This window comes from Ostrinia furnacalis, unplaced genomic scaffold (assembly GCF_004193835.3).
Source record: "Ostrinia furnacalis isolate ACB-3 unplaced genomic scaffold, ASM419383v2 OfSCF0723, whole genome shotgun sequence".
Taxonomy (NCBI): Eukaryota; Metazoa; Arthropoda; class Insecta; order Lepidoptera; family Crambidae; genus Ostrinia; species Ostrinia furnacalis.
In genome coordinates this window covers 142,207-163,945 of record NW_021130962.1, presented here as the reverse complement: position 1 = coordinate 163,945, position 21,739 = coordinate 142,207, and the positions used below count along the sequence as shown (strand labels likewise).

General features: G+C 36.2%; 1 protein-coding gene across 2 annotated transcripts; it reads right to left on the bottom strand.

The window, feature by feature from the left end:
- Positions 1–3,030: 3,030 nt before the first annotated feature.
- Positions 3,031–12,574, bottom strand: Idgf (imaginal disk growth factor). 2 transcript variants are annotated; one of them, XM_028300489.1, is made up of 10 exons: positions 12,353–12,574; positions 6,840–7,093; positions 6,626–6,758; positions 6,346–6,516; positions 5,638–5,806; positions 5,394–5,524; positions 5,118–5,243; positions 4,950–4,991; positions 4,252–4,348; positions 3,031–3,561 (listed from the first exon to the last, which is right to left on the bottom strand). In XM_028300489.1, the coding sequence occupies exons 1-10, from the start codon at positions 12,459–12,461 to the stop codon at positions 3,450–3,452; spliced, it is 1,344 nt and encodes a 447-aa protein (XP_028156290.1). In that variant the 5' UTR covers positions 12,462–12,574; the 3' UTR covers positions 3,031–3,449. The 2 variants fall into 2 exon arrangements, with proteins under 2 accessions (XP_028156290.1, XP_028156291.1); XM_028300490.1 differs by lacking the exon at positions 4,950–4,991.
- Between the last annotated feature and the right edge of the window lie 9,165 nt (positions 12,575–21,739).

Genomic DNA, 21,739 nt, shown 5'->3' with positions numbered 1-21,739 from the left:
GCACGAAAGGTGAGGCAGCTTTTAGTGAGCCGGAACGGCTCACCCGTAAACGTCACATGAACTGTCAAAGTGAAAAGTTGGTAAACACGTCCGACGAATTTTAATTAAGATTCCGTGGAGGGTAGTTGAACGGGAAGCATGGTCGATCTGTTTTAATGGTTTCAATTTATTATTTAATGGACTTTAGTGTACAAATTTGGTGTTATTTTATGTTCTAAAGTGCAGTGAAGTGATAAATTATAAAAAACATTGAAATACTTCGAATTTGAGCGCGCATCGAGTGTCGTATGAACAACCCGCTTTGGACCCGGTGGCGTCTCGAAACCTGCTTACGGGCATACTTAACCCCACGGAATCCATGAAAAATCAATAGAACTGAAACACCCACGTAATAAACCTCCCAGAGAGGTTTAATTGCCACAAATAAAAAAAAAATTTAATTAAATAAGACGGTTTTATATGATACTAGCTGACCCGGCGAACTTTGTTCCGCCTTAATGGCAATAAATAAGCAGACTTTTTTTTTATTTCGAACGGGATAAAAAGTATCCTATGTCCTTCTCCTGGCTCTAAACTACCTCCCTGACAATTTTCAGCTTAATCGGTTCAGCCGTTCTTGAGTTATAAGCGAAGTAACTAACACGACTTTCTTTTATATATATATAGATATATATAGATGTCATTGGGTTTGTGCTGTGAAAGGGTGTCTATTTACATCAGAAAAACGAAAGAAAGTGACCAGTGTTACATTTCATAAGTATTATTTGGCTTTCAAAAATTAAATACGGGAATGATACCAGTAACAAGACATTGAGTTATAATGTACTAATATTACTTCAATGTAACAAGAAAATTTATTTCCCAATTGTTCGCCGTACAAATACACTTCCTTTTTTACGAAATCGAGACTTTTAAGTCGATTTATCTTATTGTAATTAGGTAGTACCTACTTTGAATTTAAAGGCACTGGGTCTCTATCAGAGGAACTCTAGGGGTGGAATCTCCATAGGCGTGGGTTAGCGGGCAAGGAGATGATATGTTGGATGGTTGACAATCACTTTCCCTACAATTTAACGTTCCACCAAACTCAACACGCTTTCAAAGATATAGATGACCCACGCTGAACTGTCCCGCCGAACTCAATGACAGGGGGGCGCTACCATCGTTCAACTATATGGTTTCCAACATGGCAAAAATCTGAACCAGCGATCCGGTATTGACGGTGGCGCCCCACTGTCAATGTCATCGACAGGACAGTCCAGTATTTTGGAACTATAACCTCGTAGCCGCTTGCTCACACTTGACATGATACAACTGATTGACAGTTACCTTTTTCTGCGCATCAGTCGGGTGTTACGTTTAGGAATCACAAACCTTCCGCTCTACAGATTTACAGATAACATAATATTAAGATTGGTACTATTAATCATCAATAATAATTTGTAGCATCTGTGTCCTGCGCCGACACGGCCAGCCTGACTATCGCACGGCCTCGTGCGGTTAGTCCAGGGTTTGTCCATCTGTAAACATTCAATATCTCATTATCACAGCTCGTCCATTCCTGACTACAGAGCGTGCGAATATCAGATCGTAGAATCACAATAAATACAGCTGATGAGGGCGTGATGACCCTCGATCAGGAAACCAAACCATTACAGCTGGCCCGGGCGCGAAGCCCGACCAGGAAACCAAAACATTACAGCTGAAACGGGCGTGAGGCCCCTTCGACCAGGAAACCAGGGTTTAGGTAACATGGCCCGATGCGCAAGGCTTAAGCCAAAGCTCCTTCAACCATTTACCTCAAACCGCACCACTACTACTGCTGATCCAGGCATGCAGCCGTGCGACCAGGAAACCAACATTACACCAGCGTGGCCCGCGCGTAAACAGCCCCTTCAACCACGGCAACAGGGTGGCCCGGGCGCCCTTGGCCCGGCCCCCTCAACTCACTCAAAGGCCCTTCGAGCTTACGTCAATCACAATAATTTCCGTCAACCTGCAAACCGTCAAATTTCTTGTATCGAACAACGATTTTTACTTTATACCATTGAAGTAATATTACCTACTACAGAGACAAACAAACTTGACGCTAAAGGCTAAGGTTCGCGCGCACGGTTGACTTCTGTCGCCATGACTCAAAATCAAAATCAAAAATATTTTATTCAATTTAGACCACTAGTGGCACTTATGAATTTTTATCACTTTCATATTAGATGTATGGAAAATGTACAAAGTTTCTGTCACTGTGACGCGCACCTCCATACTTCTCCATGGACTACAAAAAAGTCACGGCGACGAAATACATCCGTGTGCGTGAGCCCTTACGCTTACACTCTTCACTCTTTTTCCTAATAGACCTCAGATTGTGCCTCAGATCACACCAAATCTATGTATCTATCTATACTAATATTAAAATGCGAAAGTAACTCTGTCTGTCTATCTGTCTGTCTCACTTTCACGCCTAAACCACTGAACCGATTTTTATTTGACAAAATTTGGCATAGAGATAGTTTGAGTTCCGGAAAAGGACATAGGATAGTTTTTATCCCGGTTTTTGAAACAAGGACGAGCGCAATAAAGTTTTTCTGTGACAGACAAAATTCCACGCGGGAGAAGCCGCGGGCGGAAAGCTAGTAAAAATATGTTGAATTTATACTGAACTACTAAGCCAGAGGTCGCGGGTTCGAACCCCGAGAACATTTTAAACATTGTATATGACATATTAACTATAAGCACAGAATAAGTAATACTATAAGTTTGTATTGGTCTCGGTGAAATTATTTGACCAGTGTTGTATGGTATCGTAAAAAGAATGTCTAAAGACTTAACTAACTCATTAGAAAGAAAGAAAAAATATTTATTTGGTACCTACTAAAAATTTAAGAGTTTATTTAAAATTCATACTAATAAATTATATTTTAACCTACCTCTCCTTAGATATTAACAATAAAATACATTATTAATTCAAAATATCATTTATTTCACAGAAACATAAGCGATACAATAGGTAGGTATACTTGTCAATGTTCTCAGCCGTGTTAACGGAATGTCAGATTGATCAGCATATTTATTTTAATTGATACTTTTTAACCTTTTTATTTAACTTTTATTTTCTTTTTTTGTAAATATTGTATTATGTATATAGGTTTTATTTACTAAGTTTGTAAAGTAATTGTAAATAAAGTCCGGATTATAGGTGGTCTTATAGGCAGTACTCTAAACACGTTTGCCAGATTTTGCAGGGCAATATCAATGTTAGACCAATCAGATTATTTCGTTTAAGAACTATTGCACTAGCTAAAATAATTACCTACACATTTCACACAAATCACGATTAATAAGTTTAAATGCACAGCACTATCAATAAAATGAATTAAAAATTGATTTTATTATCTGATTGATTTTTTTACGATAAACTTAAGCTTGATTTAAAAAGTCATTAAAAAAGATTAAAGACGGTATTTGGCAGCCCGAAGAATCGGGTACTTGTCACCAGTGCAAAGACCACGGAAGTCGTCCAGCGACAGGTCCACGATAGAAATGCCTCCAAGATTCTTGGACCTGCAAAGAGAAAACACGTAAATGATACAATAGTTAAGTAGGTAGTTCCTCAAAATGGGCAAGAATCTTACTCATTTCCCTATCAATCAATTTCTCGTGAAGCTAAAAGTTATTTGAAATTTAGTTTGAGATGCGACTCGTAACGCTAGAAAATATTAATAACTTGAAACATTCATTTATTTTTTGAAATCGGAACAATGCACTCCCATTCTAATTTTATTTGTTTAAAACTTTATTGCACACAACAGAGTACAAAAGCAGAACTTAATTCCATACAACATATCATCCACTTAACCTTTGAACCTAAGCGAAATGGAGTAACTATGTAAAACGCAGCGTGGGACGTCCACACAGAGCATGGAATCGTCGATTCCATGCTCTGTGGACGTCCACCTACAAGGTGGACGGACGACATCGTAAAGGTAGCAGGGAAGCGCTGGATGCAGGCCGCTACCAATCGATCAACGTGGAAAGCATTAGGGGAGGCCTATGTTCAGCAGTAGACGTCCTATGGCTGAAATTATGATGATGATGTACCTAGCTGGTGTAAAGCTTCAACCACACCAACTACCGCGACCCATGATAGTCCGCGCAACAAACTGTCATAGGCCTATGATCGCGCCAGCAATGGCGATCTGCACGCGTTGGTGTGGTTGATGCTTAAGTAATCTACAAAGTTTTAATACTTACTTTACGAAAGATGCCTTTTGTCCAGCTGTGTCAGGATCTTCGTAGCTAACCCAGAGACCACCTTCACCGTCGTCAGGGAGGCGATAGGCGTAAGTACCTGTAAAATTAAATTCGTGGTTACCATCTACATTATTGCCACATCAGCACAGTGCCATCTGTATATAGCTTGTTGTCTCGATTTAATTATAATTTTCCATTAATAGAATCCTAAACTGTGCCAAATTATAAATTGTTAATATAATAACTATTCAAGTTCTATTAACTCTTTCTTTCTCAAATAAAGAATCAAAAATAATGTGAATGAGTTATGTTAGTGACAAGCAATTTCAATAAAATATTTTTAAGTTAGTATTCCCTTACCCTCTCTACTGGCACGTGTTCGCGCGCGCCTACACATATTATAACTAAACTAATACTATCTAAGTACATCACCAATTTTTATGACAGTGAAATCTGTCAAAAAGTGATAAATCGAACCGAGTACCTACATAATTATTAGTAAATAGTAAAAAGGGTGATATTAATCAGTATTTTATTTTCATTCCAAACCAATTAAGTATTCTATCTAGATTAGGCAAACCATAACAATAGTTAACAGTTTAGGTAGATAGTGAGAATATAAAGGAAGACAGGTACAGTTAGTGCAGACTTAGACGTGTTAGAACAGTAATGAAAGTCTACTAAAATAAGTTACCAACCAAACAAATGAGATAAATCTTCCTCCTTAGTTAGTCCCACGTCTGAAAAGTTAAATGAAGCGCTAATTTCAGAGCAAACGTTAGAGGCAAGGCTGAATGTCATGTCAGCCACCCATGAGACCAATTAAAGCTAAAATTAAGTATCCCCAATGCTATGAAAGTACGTACCAAATCGCTTGCTCGGATCAGTCACTTTCCTCAAGTAAGGCTTCATGCCCTTCTGGTGGTTAGGATTGATAAGCTTGGCACAGATCTCTGGGTAGCTCAATATACCTTCAATCTTAGTGTAAGGACCTATAAAGAGAAAATAAAATATAGTCAAGTTATTAAAGCAACCCAGGACCGATCGTTATGGAAATCCTTGGGGGAGTCCTTTGTCCAGCAGTGGACGTCAATTGGCTGAAACGAACGAACAAAAATTTATATTCCCATAGTTCAACTGACCTGCTTCGCCAGGGCCATCAGTGTGGATCGGAGGAACTCCAGAAATTTCGCTATCACCGTCGAGCTTCCAAGTGCGTCCGTAGGTGGCGACACCCAAAACTATTTTGCTGCTAGGCGTACCATGTTGAAGCCTGAAAAAGAGCACAAATAACATCTCTCATCATCAGTATTTTCATGCCTAAGTTCATCAGTTAGTGGGCGTTTTGTGGCTTAAATGATGATGATGATGGTGATGAAAACGTACCAGTAAGCAACAGCAGCGTCCGCGTTGAGTTCAGGGTTGCGGTTTTGGGGGGTGTAAAGGGGAGCCGTGTAATCGGCTTCTTTCGGGTTCCTCTCAGGCGTGTAATAGTCGTAGGCACCGATATTTACTATGTCCACCAGGTTAACGATGGCGGGAACATCGAAATATACTGTAAAAAAAAGGTTTTGTTATTTTTATTTATGTAGGTATTTAACGTTGGCATAAGGTTCGCTATATCAACCAAAATAATGGTAGCATTCAGCAACAGCCTTTCTGCAACATTTTGATTCAGTCATTAATTAGGTACTTTCAGTTAATGATAGTATTTTATAATTAATGCATTCCACCTCACGCAATTTTCACTTTATTCAGATATTTTTTACGCTAAATGTTGTGAGGGAAGTCCTGGAGGAGAACAAATACCTACAAAATAACTTTGTATTTATATTGGAGCTATTTAAAATAAAATAAGGTTCTGAATGTTAATATATCGAAATGGGTTTTGAATCAACATATTTTTACTTTACACGCTGAATTCTGAATAAACGGTAAATTCATATTCCTCAATGGGAACGAAATTCTGCGCTCTTATAGAAACTTTAAGCTTTGCAATTTGTTCCCATTGGATGGACTCTGTGCGTAATTTTATTTCAGAAAGTACTTTACTTGCTAGGATTTTCATCTTGTTAGGTAACAAAATTGACTCACCGGAAGCATTAACGTTGGGTAGCACAGTGATAGCTAGCTGCATGTTGGGCTTAACACTGAGGGCTTGTTTCATTTCGCGGACCAGCGCGGTGAAACCCTCACGATGCTCAGCCTCTTTCTCGTCTACAGGAGTAGTGCCAAAGGTCTTCTTGATACCATGCCAAATGGAGCCTAGAAATATTTTAAAGTAAGTCTCATTGTTCTTAAACAGCTAGCAATGCTACTTAATACATTAATAATTAAATATGTCTCTGAAAACTCAGATATAAACTAAACATACCCCATGTGGAACGAATTTTCTTTGGCTTGAACTTAGGGAATTGCCATGCCAAGTCAATGCCGTCAAATCCGTGCTGGTCAGCCAGGAGAACACCAGAGTTGACGAACGCTGTACGTGCCTGCGGTGACTCCAGCTGAAACAAAATCGCAGTTTGTTTAGCAATAATTAGTACGTTTTAAGAAGTGAAATATCTTTTTAAGTATAAGTATCTTACCAAAAGGTTGTATTTTTGGGCGTCTTCAAGGTCAACGTCACCGCCTACTGAGAGCAGTACTTTCAGACCGGGGTACTTGGTCTTGAAATTTGTAATCGCCCGGTAGTTTGCGTGAGTTCGGTCTACGTCCAGGTTTTCGTTGAGGGGTACCATCTTGTATGTGTCAGGTTGGACTCCGGCATACCCGTAGACCAGGTGAGTGCAGAAGGAGAGAGCTGGATCCAGGTCCAATGGCAGCATGCGAGCTTGTTGAGCTGGGGAATGTTAATAAGATATTAGTCATTACTTATTAGCATTATCTAGGTTCTACTTTAAGGCCTATTCAAACCTGAGCGATATTCGCTGCCGCTGTGGGTAGAGGTACATACCGCGCGGGTTTCGCTCAGGTATTTAGTATCAAGTATCGCGGCTAGAGCGACCTGAGCGATATTCGCTGCCGCTGTGGGTAGAGGTAACATAGGTAGACGGTAGCGAATACCGCTTAGGTCAACAGTATTATTACCGCATACCCACTGGGGTTTCTCTGCCGCAGACGGTAGCGAATACCGCTTAAGTCTGAATAGGCCTTAATTGTAAAGTCACGCACGTAGATATTTACGTATGACTGTTAGTAAGACATATTGTAATATCTAAATTCAACATTACAGGTAAATACAGTCACAGGATCATTGGTAAGTTTAAAGTTTATTAAGAACTCATTTTTTTTTTAAATTACGTAGTACTTAGGTAGGCAGGCAGGTACATAGATAGGTTAGTACTATATAGGTATAAGTTTGGTACATTATTGTACCTCTACCTACATAAGCGTTATTTGAATGCTCGGTTAGTTGTTCAGTCTTATGAATCTTTCCGCGCTGATGTCATACGCTAGTTTGAATAACACTTATCCAATTGTATTGATTGTATAAATAGTAAGATGCCCTGAACTACAATTGTTAGCGAGCTCATAGGATCGGTTACTAAGCTACGAGTAGACCAGCAAGACTCGACTGGCATAAGTGGGCCTGTCTTTCTGGCAGAGTCCCACTTTTAACCCATTGATCCCCATTCGGTATGTAAGTAAACACAATGAAGTTTCCAGTCGAATAAAAAGTAAAAGTAAAAAAGTAAGGATTTCTAAAATATGTCAAATATACAATTTTATTCTGGCGGTCTCTGCACTAAGCAATGAAGCTTGTGTCGCAACGGCCACTACAAACAATTACCATTTACAATGACATCGGTCTTGATAGGATGGACTTGTTAAAAAAAAATTAACACTACCATCATACAGTGTGTGAAAAAACTACCAAAAAAGTTTGTTTATTAAAAAATCTGAACACTTGATAACTGCAAGAACCTACGATCCTTGAAATAATTATATCTCAGATCAACTCGACTACGGAAACGTAGGAGCATTAAATGAACATGTTCATAGTCTGTAAACTAACCTAAGTCCTATTGTTTCCGTCACATTAACCACTTGGTCGCGGGTAAATGGTGCTATGAGTGCACAAACAACCTAATAGGGTTGTCGAAACAAAACCAAACGGTTACATTAATTTCTACTTAGTGTAGGTAATTAATAATATCATTATCTTGTTTTCCCCACTGGATTGTTTATTACAGTGTTATTTACATCAATTCTTAGAACAAGGTCCAAATAGTAGGTTTTACCACAATACTGTCATTGCTATTGATAATCATTTATTTACCTACGACGTTGACCTATATCACATAATATTAAACATGTCTACACTATACAAGAACAAAGAATACTAATTAATATTATGATTGTTTGTTTGTATTAAAAATAGGCTCCGAAACTACTGCACCAATTCACACCAATTTTAAAAATTCTTTCACCGTTAGAATCTTAAATTTTTCGGATGAAAATAGTAGGGATGTTATGGATATGTAGTTTCGGTTATGGATACGGTTACGGATATAGGAATAATAATATCGATACCTCTGGGCTCNCCCAGAGGTATCGATATACCGGTTTCGGTTACGGATATCTTTTTTATTTCGGATATCCGAAAGTTTCTGTTACGGTTACGGATATCTGTGCTTTAGAATGCAATTTGCAATAGTTGTCCAACGCGGTTCATTCATGGCCGCACACTACATCGAATAAAAAGTAATAAAAAAATAAAACTTGATTAAATGGCAATGATGGCATTACAAAGGTAAATCAGGCTGTTAAGCCTTTACAATAATGCTATACAAAAAATAATTTAAACTGCCTACATCCGAAACTATCCGAAACTTTTGAATCAGTTACGGTTACGGATATTTTTTTATTTCGGATATCCGAAAGTTTCGGCTACGGTTACAGATAGATATCCATAAAATCCCTGGAACATAGGCGGTACGATCGCCGTTTCAGCTAGTTTGAAATAAAAGAATAAGGTGGTGATTTATTATAATATAATATGTTAAGTAGGTAGGTAAAGCATTTAACCGATTGTTTATTATCAGCTCTTCCAAGAAGTTTCATAATAAATGTTTGTCAATTTCATTATCTTGAACGTTTGTTCACAGGGCGATATAGGGTCAGGGGTCGAACAGTCGACTTGCACGATAGTAAGAATTCCCACTTATAATGGTGCAAATAATTAAAATTGTAAGCAAACAAGCCTGTAGAGAAGTAAATATGAATAATTGACTAGTTACTATCAACTTCATACTTATTAGCACTTACCTAAGTACAAAATACTTGAAAATGCATTCAACCGCTTTTTGGAAAGGAAAAAAAGCGTGGGTAACTTAGTAATTTCAATTGTTGTAATTCAAATTCAGTACTATTGACCTTTATATTTTTATTACCTTGATATTTTTTGCTTAAATGGCATTGACATTAATTGGTGATGCTAAATTTAATACCTATATATTAATATTCTGTATCTTGAGTACTTTAAATAAGATATTTTTAGCCCACACGCATGTCACGGACGGGTTTTGATTAACCCAAAATCCATAAGGAAAAACGTTAAACTACGAAAACTTCACAATTATGATATTTAAGCTACATGCCAATATTTATAAACGGATAATCCTCTTTTGAAAATAATATCATCTGCTCACACTTTTTTTTCTTGGCATAATGCTAACTTAGTGTTAAAAAACAAGTCTACTTAGCAGCAATCGATATCAAAATACATATTTCTAGTCTGAGCATAAAAAATTATAAACAGAAATCCTCAAAGGTTAAAAATCAGCCTGTTATAATAAATGCAAGTGACTTCCATTATAATTTTCAAGGTTTAAAACGAATTTACCTTTAGAATTAACAGGAAATCCCCCAGCCTTGCGGTGACCTCATGCCTACCTGCCTACTGTCAATAAAGATCATGTCTTAAAACTCATCATCCGTACATTAATATAAATAATTAGGTGCTATCAAACATTAAGAAAACAACTGTCACTACGATAAGGTATTGTTTTCACTTAAACAGTTAATAATTTAAGCTAATAAATCTCGCTGTGTCTAAGAAATCACAACACCTGCGTTAAACAGAGACATCGCCTTAATAAGTCTGACAATGTCTGACAACAGACTATATATTTTCGTTGCAAAATAATAACTAGGACAACTACATAAGAACCTAGAGTTTAGCTTGATATGCTGTCGACTGTACTATTGCGAACAAGATGTAAATTAAACCATCCTGTTTGTAATACTTCACTCCGTACAATTGTACAAAATGTGGGTAGACATAGGAAATAATAAGTAAATCTTTGTTAGAAAAATCGGAATAATGTTGGAGATTTTTAGTTACCAACAAATAAAAGAGTAATAAAAACGCAGCCTTAACTACCTAATAGACGAAGAGCTAGTGAACGCCAGACCTACGTCATTTTATAAAAGCTGAAAGTTTGTCAGCGTATGCTCCCAATGTAGGATAGAATGTTGGTGAATCATGAATTTTGGGTCATCGTGGCTTTGGCAACTATTAAACTGTCTGGCAAGGAGATGGAACTGTCAAAACTGTCTGGCTGATGAGGAAACTGCTTCGAATTATTGCCCTAATATTTTATATAAAAATCTGCTTTTATGGTTTAACGTAAGCCTAACTTTTACGGTGGCTTTTTCTGTATATTCAATAGACTGTAAATTCTACTTACGTTAAACCATAAAATCTGATTTTTATGTATAATATTGGGGTAATGATTTGAAGTTGTTTCCATATCAGCCAGACAGTTTTGACAGTTCCAACTCCTTTCCAGTTTTTTTTGGATTGGTGCCAAAGCCACGATGACCCAAACTTCATGATTCACCAACATTCTATCCTATATTGGGAGAATACGCTGTCAAACTTTCAGCTTTTATAAAATGACGTAGGTATCTGGCGTTCACCAGCTCTTAGTCTATAAGATGACCGCTAGATTATAAACAAAAACAAAAATGCTCTCAAATGTTGTTGCTATATGCCTACTAACTTGAGACTAACACGTCAGCAAATGGAGGTACACGGTGCAGCAAGCATAATATTGCCGATAAGCTGGTATTGTTCCAATGTCCGATTCGTAACACTTACCATAAATAACTTACTACTTACTTGAGTACCTACCTAAATGCAAAATATCCAGCCTTTACAAAGTTCAAAAAGAATATAAAAATCCTCCTACCTTCCTACAATATTATAATACGAAAGTTTGTGTGGATGTATGGACTCTAGTCTTTCACGCAAAAATTACTAATCGGATTTTGATGAAACTTTACAATAACTATTGTTTATACATCAAAATAACATTTGCTATAATTTTAACGATGTGTGACAAGCTAAATTGTCACGAGGTAAAATAAATGTTCATTTTCAGGCTGAAAATACACGTTATTTTCAGACATTTTTTTCTGGGTAAGGCAATGATTTAACAAGTATATTATTGATACCCGCATATTGTGGGTAATCCCACTTACAATATTTTCACACCAAAATTTGCTAGAAATGTGCAATATTCGTCATAAAAACATTTCTCAATAATAAGACAATGCCTATATGATGCAAACAATTCAACAAGTACCTACTAAGTTAAATTACCTAACCCTCATAATTATTATAACCCTACCTAAATTTTTTTGCTAAAATATGTAATCTAAAGGGAATGAATATTAATCGTTAATAATGAACATTTTGTTTCTCTAAAAGAAGAAGGAACAGGAAAATAAAGCAGAACACGTTACATAAACAAAACGCATGATCTTTAGACCTCGGTACTTCGTAAACCATGGTCAACGCACAATATAAAAATAGCGTCTTTAAAGATGACTTTTAAGGTTGGTGACATCAGCGCTTACATTATATTGTTTCCTTGCAAAATAAACGACCAAGTTAAGAATAAAAAATACAAATTTCAAGGAAGGAATCCAGGCACGAGGGGAACCATAAAAACGATTGCATCTAAATTAAAAATCATGGCTTTGCGAAAATTTATGATGTCTATAATAAAATTTAGGGTAGTTCGAAATTTAAAAATAACGGTATAATTTCTGGAAAACGCGCAGCGAAACAGAAGCAAAATTTACATACCTTCTCTAACATAGCTCTTGCTATCGTAGTAGCAGACGACTTTGCTGGTGACCGGTTGGTTGGCGGCGGCCAAGGCTAGCAGCCCGGCGAAGGCAAACAGCAGCTTCATGGTTGGAGGATCTTGTAGGCGACTAATCACCACGGAGCGTGTGTGGCGAATGAGCCGGCGGACTCGGTGCTCCGAAGTTGTTGGCTCGCCTCAGACGGGTCAAAGACTAACGATGTGATCGACAAGAAAACATTTTGATCTTATCTGATAGGTCTAGGTCAAACAAATTCAACTTTGTTTACTTACACAATTGATTTATGTAATTTGATTTATTATCTTAAAAATATGAAAATAATACATGCCTATAAAATTCAAATTTTATATGGGCATCCGTTTCCCTAGGTTTCCATCATCAGATCCTAAGTTGGTGACTATGGAACCACCTCAGAAGTGTAACCATTCAAAAACAATAAAGTAATAATAGAACAAAAAAGAAGGTCAACCATTGTACGGTGCGTCACCGTACAATTGCAAACATCAGCAATATATTGCTATGCGCGGCTGACCCAATTTTATATTTTATGTTTTACATTATTTTAAGTTTAGTGTTCGATTTAGCAGCCTAACAAGTGGCCGCGACTCTCGTTAATCAATTATTGTACCTTTAAACGTAATCAAGTAATAAATATCTACATTCAACAAGGAGTTTGAATAATTCTCTTCATAATCAACATAATCAAGAAAGGTGTATAGTTAGCAATAGACCATACATCTTTATTCGAGCCGGATNCCTTTAAACGTAATCAAGTAATAAATATCTACATTCAACAAGGAGTTTGAATAATTCTCTTCATAATCAACATAATCAAGAAAGGTGTATAGTTAGCAATAGACCATACAACCATTGACGGAATAATCGGTGAACATACGTAGAAAAAAACGATACACAGTCGAACATAGAACCTCTCCCTTTTTTGAAATCGGTTAAAAAATATACAGGGTGGAAACGATAAGTGATCTCACTCGATTATTTCTAAACTATACAAGATATCAAAAAACTAGTTACTGATCCTGAAAGTGCTTCATGAGGTCTATTAAATGGTACCAATAATAGGTTACAGAATAAACTGGACCTATCCGAAAATTCAATGTTTCCGACTTCCATACATTTGGTACAGCCTCATAATATTAAAAACTACACAGGATATCGTAAAAGTGGTTACTGATCTTAAAAGTGCTTCACGAGCTCTATCTAACAGTATCAATATTAAGTTACAGAATAAACTGGATCTATCCAAAAAATCAATGTTTCCATCTTCCATACATTTAGTACTATGACTGTCATGGCACTCATCTCTGGATAATATTATAGCAAGTAAAGCCTAAAAATAATGTTCTTTATAAGTAATTTTAAATAAGAATGCAATTTATGAGTTTATTTTAAGTTTATTATTTAATTTAAAAAAATACGCTTCTAAATTCTAATATTGTGTAGTTGGGTTGGCATACATTTAGTATGGAAGCTGGAAACATTAAATTTTCAGATAGTTTCCGTTAATTTTGTTACCTGTTATTGGTATCATTTGAAAGAGCTCGTGAAGCGCTTTCAGGATCAGTAACCAGTTTTTCGATATCTTGTATAGTTTAGAAATAATCGAGTGAGATCACTTATCGTTTCCACCCTGTAGATGCCTTATGGTGATCAGTGAAATTAAAAAAGCACTCTAGCTAGACTATTACAGGCTTTGTCGCTTAAAGTCATTTTTAACCGACTTCAAAAAAAGGAGAAGGTTATAATAATATGTTCGACTGTATCTTTTTTTCTATGTAGGTAGGTATACACGGGTGCCAATCGACCCCTTTGAGAACTAGTAATCGCATACTACTAGTTCAAAAAAGAGTTGATTCGCACGCGATTTTAATACTAAAAGTATTTTGCCTAGCCGATTCATCTAAACGTTTATGATCTTTGACCTTTCCTTCTTACTCGATGATGTCATTTTCGGTCACTTAGCAAATCTTTTCAAATACCGTATAACAGTTTATTATTTTGTCAATACCCACAATGCCTTTTCAATTTTATTATAACATTGTTTAGGCAAATCTGCGATTATTTTGCTGACCTGTTAACTAAGTATTAAACTTATTATCACTGTTTACATAGAATTAATATTGTTTGTGAATATTAATTTCTTACAGTTATTAAGTAGGTACATATATGATAATCTGACTCTTTTTGAATAATCCTAGTAATATTTAAATGCAGTAAACAAAATCTAATACATTTAAGATGAAGTCTTCGCATGTTGCGGCTTTCCTAAATCTAATATAATTTAAAGTAACAAGATGTTTGGATCTAGGTCTACTAAAATAGTGGGTAGTTCAATGTGCAAAAGATGTCTTGAATATGTCGTACCTATTAAGTACGCAGCGATTCCTACAGGATAACAAGATGACCAGCACTTGGTAAACCGTGAGATCATCTTTGAATAGCGGAACATCATTTTTGAATTTGAGCAGAAAGTTCTGATACCCAAAGGGGAAAAATACTTACCTAATTTAAAGTACATACATATGTAGGTAGGTAGATTACTTCTGATTACTAATTTTATTGCTTGCTTACTGGGCAGTGTCGATTGAGAATAAGTGTAGGTAGGTACTTAGGAGTAAAAATGGAAAACTAGTAATCAAGTCTGTGTGAAGTCGGAGTATACACTAAATATTTGAACTTGACGATCAACAAATAACTCATAATACTTACCTATCATGGGTAAACTAGCTTAGGTAGGTATTTTAATAATCAATTGATCCAAAGTTTAATAACCTTTTGATGAACTTGTAAGGCTGCCTGTCTACCGTAACGGAGCGAGGCAGCGCGGAGCAGAGCAAGAATGCAGAGCGGAGTTGCGGACTGTGTTTTTCGGATTCGGTTTCGATTGCGGAAATTTTAAATATCACTTAAAGGCTGATTACTGGGTGTTTTACCCTATTGTGTCTCGATTCGCGGGGCTTAAAATTAAAGCCATAAAATTTGGCACAAATTAATTTCAAAACTTTTGGCAAGAACATACAAGAATAGCGACAGTAAGTGCATATTATAAAAAATATCTATACATAGAGATAAAGGATAAAAAATACCTCAAATACAACTATAACATGTATAATCTGGAAAACTAGATTTTCGAGTAAGATACCTCCTTACATCCTTAGTCACTCATATTATGGTCAATGTATACTTTACTGGTTGGAATTTTGTAATGCCACCTGAAGGGAAAGTACTCTTATACTGTAGATATAAAATTTTGCTTAAAAAAGACATTCCTTTATTTTTTAAAAGAAATAGAATTCAAATATTTCCAAAAAATTGCATGCCACATCCGGGAATCCAACCAACTAAAATCTGTTAAAAATTACACCCTGTATTTTTATTGCATCGATCGTTAGGGTTAAGTACAAATCTCTCTAACAAATTTAATAAAATTAAATGAAATTAAAGGAAATCCATGAAATCTTAAATTATTTAATTTTTAAAAACAATATTTTCTTTTCAATAATAAATAAATGTTTCCTTTGAATAAAATTTTCTATCTACAGTACCTATTATGAGTACTTTCCCTCCTGGTGGAATTATAAAATTCCACTCTGTATATTATCCCTATTTATGCGGATCCCTTATAAGATAATCTGTAGCTCGCATTTAACTTTGAGTGCTAATTTATAAATTCAAGTGGATAATGTACAGAAGTAGAAACAAAACAAAATACTGGACTGTCCTGTCGATGACATTGACAGTGGGGCGCCACCGTCAATACCGGATCGCTGGTTCAGATTTTTGCCATGTTGGAAACCATATAGTTGAACGATGGTAGCGCCCCCCTGTCATTGAGTTTGGCGGGACAGTTCAGCGTGGGTCATCTATACCCTACTGTTTATACCTACTAATTTTATATTTGTCTCACATTCTTATTATACTTAGTTTAACATTTTATACTTAGTTGATACCTATTATAAGCAACTTCACTTGCTCTTCTATCTTCATCAGCTTGATCAAAAGATCTACAAAACATAATACTTACTTGCCTAAATTATGTTACCTACTTAGTTTTATTAATCTAAGGTTACCTATATTAAGTAATTAATTATGTTTGTTTTTGTATAGGTAAGTACAGGCTTCAATCAATAATATCTGGTGTGTGATTCATTAACTATAACATTATACAAATGAAACCTCAACTAAGTAAATAGTGTAACTTATTTGCTACCCAAGATTACAATCGGATCGGAGGAGGAAGCAGCAAGTACCTACTCGTAATCATTCGCTTAGTCATAGTTGCGAAAAAACTGTATCACAAGAGAAGGCTTTTAGCGAGTGATTTTTCAAGGTTTTATAAACACTCCTACAGTCTTACAACTTTACTTTATGAATAAGTAGTAGGTAGGTAAGTACCTAATGCCCGTTTTCACCATCAATCCTTGATCTAAATTATTTAAATGGATAGATATTGAACAAGGGAAGGCTGGAAAATAATCCGAATAGGTCAGCCTAATCTGGTTTACTGACGGTTCTAAGATGGACAGGAACTGGAGTGGGCTATCTATCGATCTACTTTACTTTAAACACTATAACTATAAGCAAAATGAAAGCTTAGGAAAGTTTGCTAGGTACAGTGTTTCAAGCTGAAACCTATGCTTTAATCATGTGTGCATAAAGAACAGGCGTATAAAAATTAATAAATGAATATAAGTAGTATGTTATTCAAAGTCAAAGTCAAAATTTCTTTATTTGTAGGTATAGACTATTAAATAGTTCTTCTTACAAATCGTCAAATATTTTGCTCTTAAGGAGCCTCTACATGTCTCATAATCTTTTTACCCTACCAGCGCTTCGAGACCAACATTTGGCAAGTGCTGAGAAGAAGCGCCGCAACAAACTCAGTCACCACTGTCTGCCGGTTACTATAAATAAATAGAAAAAGCAGGTATCTAAATTTGATTCAGGAGCAGTTCACTGAATTTACCACGCATTCTTGTATGGCGCATCCTGAGTGACAGCCAGGCAGCAATCATAGCCATCGCTTCAGTGAAGGTTTAGTTTGTGGTTTAGTCAAGACTGCTAACAAGGCTAAACAATCAAAACAAACTGTTTTTTGTGAGATGGAAAGATAACAGCGTTTGTACTATGGTGNTTTTACATAAAATTATTGTGAAAACCATGACCATGTGCCTTATGCTTTGATTTGTGGGTAACGGTGGGTACTCGTAAGTATGTGAAGTGTCAATTTGACCAAGCAAATTATTTGGGATATAATATTTGGCAAAATAAAACATTTGCTATATAAACATTTGCCAAGTAAAATTTGGCCAAATGTTAATTTGACCAAATGAATTAGTTGCGAAAAGTACATTTGCTAAAAGTTTATTTGGGAAATGAAACTTTGGCGATAAGTTGTTTGCGAAGTGAAATTTGGCGAAAAGTAATTTGGCCAAACGGAAGGATACCGACAAATTATGATACGATCCAACCACTCGCCTACGGTGAAGAGATGCCCTGTAAAGCGTGAAAAAATCGATGTTGGTATTTGCGCGTCTATTCCATAACTATAATAAAGGAATGGGTGGAGTGGATAAACTCGACCAGTCAATATCACTATATACAGGATTGCTATTCACAGAAAAAAATGGTGGTGGGTACTCTTTACCTAATATGGTAGACATAGCATTAGCAAATGCCTGGCGTTTGTACATCGTAAGCCATGAGTATTATATTGATCATGTTGACCAGCTCATGTTTAGACGTGCCATTGCAAAATTTTATTTACGTCAATGAAAACAACGCTACCCAAAAACCGCCCCTCGTCATCTGGGGTGCAATGTTTAGCACAATATGCTTCCGGACACTATCCCCAAAAGCTTAAAATGCAATTACGTAGTGGCAAACTTGATTGAAAACATTGTGCATAGAAAAATAATGTTTTGAAAAATATCACCTGTAAGTGGCCGTTGTACTCGCTTGGGTACCTACAACCGGGTTACCTACGCCATATCGAATGACAAATGATCGAAAATATCGAATAAATATCGAATACGTTTCATCGAACGATCAAAATATCGAACGATCATAATATCGAATGCTCAAAATATCGAACGTTCAGAATATCGAACGATCAAAATATTGAACGATCAAAATATCGAAAGTCGATATAGACTTTTTTTTTAATTCATCTACCTTGCTCAGCTCCGATGCATGGTTGTGTTTGGTCGTAGTTTTGTTTTGCCAGTTAATTTGTGCCTTAATGATAGATCGCCCGGAGTCCTGCCAGCAGGACTTAAAGTACTTCCGGTAGGACGCAAAATTAAAAGATCACAGTTTCGTAAGTATACATTGTACAAATTTCAAATTTACACGAAAAAATAGAGTGTTTCTCTCTCTTTCACCCAATAGTGCCCAAGAGCGAAAAACGCGACTAACCGTTAGTCGGAGCCCGATGGCGCACGAGTATACACGGGGGCAGCGCGTTCGCGCTCGCGCGACACATTTTGACGCGCCGGGCGTGGAGTCGGCAACATTTTGGCGATAATATTATAATGAATGTGAAGTATTCCAGCCTAATCAAACATTTATAATTTATTTCTTGTTTTTGTTTTTAATTTGTAGTGTATTTGTAAGTGATAGGTGTAATTTCTAATACAAAGTGACGTACCAAAGTAATTAATTTAAAGTTCCTTATTATAGTTCCTATTAGTTAAGTTGAAAGAAGATAAACAAGTTTATAATATATTAAGAAAAGTAAAATACTGGTTAAACAAAATGGTACTTTGAATTCAATAAATAAGTAAGTACATGATGCGTTTTGTTTTTGTTAATTATAAAATAATTAAAAACGTATTAAAAATTTCCCTACTTTCGGGAAAATCGCCTTCACTGTCTACACTCCCCAACAAAATTGACACTAATGACATAAGATTTTTGCCTCACTCTTGACGAAGCGTTTGTATGAAGACTATCCATCTAGGTTTTATTAATCTAAGTTGACAAGTTGTACAACCAAACACAACCATGCACCGGAGCCGAGCAAGGTAGATGAAATTTAATAAAAACGTCTATATCGACTTTCGATATTTTGATCGTTCGATATTTTGATCGTTCGATATTCTGAACGTTCGATATTTTGAGCATTCGATATTTTGATCGTTCGATATTTTGATCGTTCGATGAAACGTATTCGATATTTTGATTTTCGATCATTTGTCATTCGATATGGCGTAGGTAACCCCCTACAACCCCCTAATTTCCATAAATAAAAAAAACTCATTTTGTGTTTATGTGTGACATTATGTGTGTATATGATTCAGAAATACCGGTAGTTTCATTTTGGCGCTTAATGGGTAAGGAAATAGAATACCTGCCTAAACCGTTCAAGGTCTGGGGTGAACAAATGTTTTTGTGTGAACTGTACCAACATGCATCATGTACCTACATGCATCGCCTCGATAAGCAACTCATGTGCGGCACACAAAAACAAGTGTGACTCAAGTATGATACATGCTACACATACACGCGCCATGACTTGTGTTACCAATATTAGTTTTATCAACTATTCTCGGAAAGCCACTTAATTTAAATTTAGGATCTGGGTACCTACTTTGTTAAGGAAACCCAACTTGAAAATCAAATATCTGTTATCTATAGTAAATAAATAGGTAAACTATTACCTACCTAAGTAGTTACCTAATAAATACTTATGCTAATTCTTTGTATCTGAGAACAAAGTGGGTAGCAAAAATAGGAATAAAAGGGAAGACGCAAACATTTTTATGTTTAGAAAAGAAACGTTAAAGGACAATGACCAAAAGTGGTCCAAATGTCCACCACCAATGAGACCTATATTGGCTTATAGTCCATTAAATAGAGATTAACTTTCAGTATGGGATGAAAAAAAAATAAGCTGTCAGTAAAAAGTTAAGACTGTTTGAAAAATTGTAGTAGTTTACGCGCTAATCTCAGGAACTACTGGTCCGATTTGAGAAATTCTTTTTGTTATGGATAGCCCATTCATCAAGGATGGTTTTAGAATAAATAACATCACCCTACAACTAATAGAGGCGGATCAGTAGTGACAAATGTTGTAAAAATGAGAAATATTATTTAAACTATTTTCACGCGTACAAAGTCACAGTCACATAAAATTCAACTATAACCCCGCGCCACATGCGACATGACATAACATGCGTAGATTAGTCCAAAATGTGCAATGGATAGAATGATACCAAGAACATTTTTCGGATGAAAAGGTAAAAAACAGACTTTTCGTTCAGTCATAACTTTTTACTGACAGCATATTTTTGATTGCGGTTTGGTTATAATGAATCAGTATTTAGTAGACTATTTAACTACATAGTTCTCATTAGTGGTGGACATTTGGACCACACTCCATACATTTTTGGTCATTGTCCTTTGCTTGAATAAGCTTCATGCCAGGTATCGTGCGTGTGTGATGACTTAAGGTCCTATGTCCCCTAGATGGGGCAGAGGGCGTCCACAACGGTCCTCCATCTCGTTCGGTCTTGAGCTTCTCGCTTGATCTCGCTCCAGGTCTTGCCGATCTTCTTCGCCTCGTCCACTACAGTGCGCCGCCAAGTTTGCCTGGGGCGACCACGTTTGCGTTTTCCTTGGGGATTCCAATCCAGAGCCTGTTTAGGGATGTGATCGGGGTCCCTTCGGAGAGTGTGGCCAATCCAGTTCCACTTGCGGCGCTTGAGATACTACCGAAACGACTAACGCTCAGCTCATTTCGGGCACATTTACACCAGAAAGTTATTAAACTTTACTTCTGGCTCAAAATTATTTACATCATTAGAATGTTTAAAGAAAACAACATTTTGCTAGGAAAAACTCGTAAAGGGAAAACATTTTGCTGGGAAAATTGGTCCTACGTTATCACACCGCTTTTCAGCTGTAGTTTCCACAGAATACCTACCTACCTACCCCAGATCTGGATCTGGGTTCTGCTCATATACTATAAACTGAGGTTCTATCCTAGAGCACGATACAATAATTATGAGGGTGGTTGCCATTTTGGTTAAAAGAAACGATGTAGGTAGATTAAATACACACAGTGAAGGTCCGAATCTTATCTGAACAATCTGATATTGATCATAAATAATTAAACATATTTTTTTAATAATTGTAATATTTTAAAAAAATACAATAAACTTTAAAAATCTTAGTAAATAAGAATACCTTACATATAATTATTTCCAGATTTATTTTCAATACGACATCGCGATTATACACTGGTGAGATACGTGTTAAGATATGTATTTAGTACGGTGCACAAAAACTGTGTATAAATTTTATTGTTACTAATTTTAAATAATAGTCTTTTTGTTACACTTTG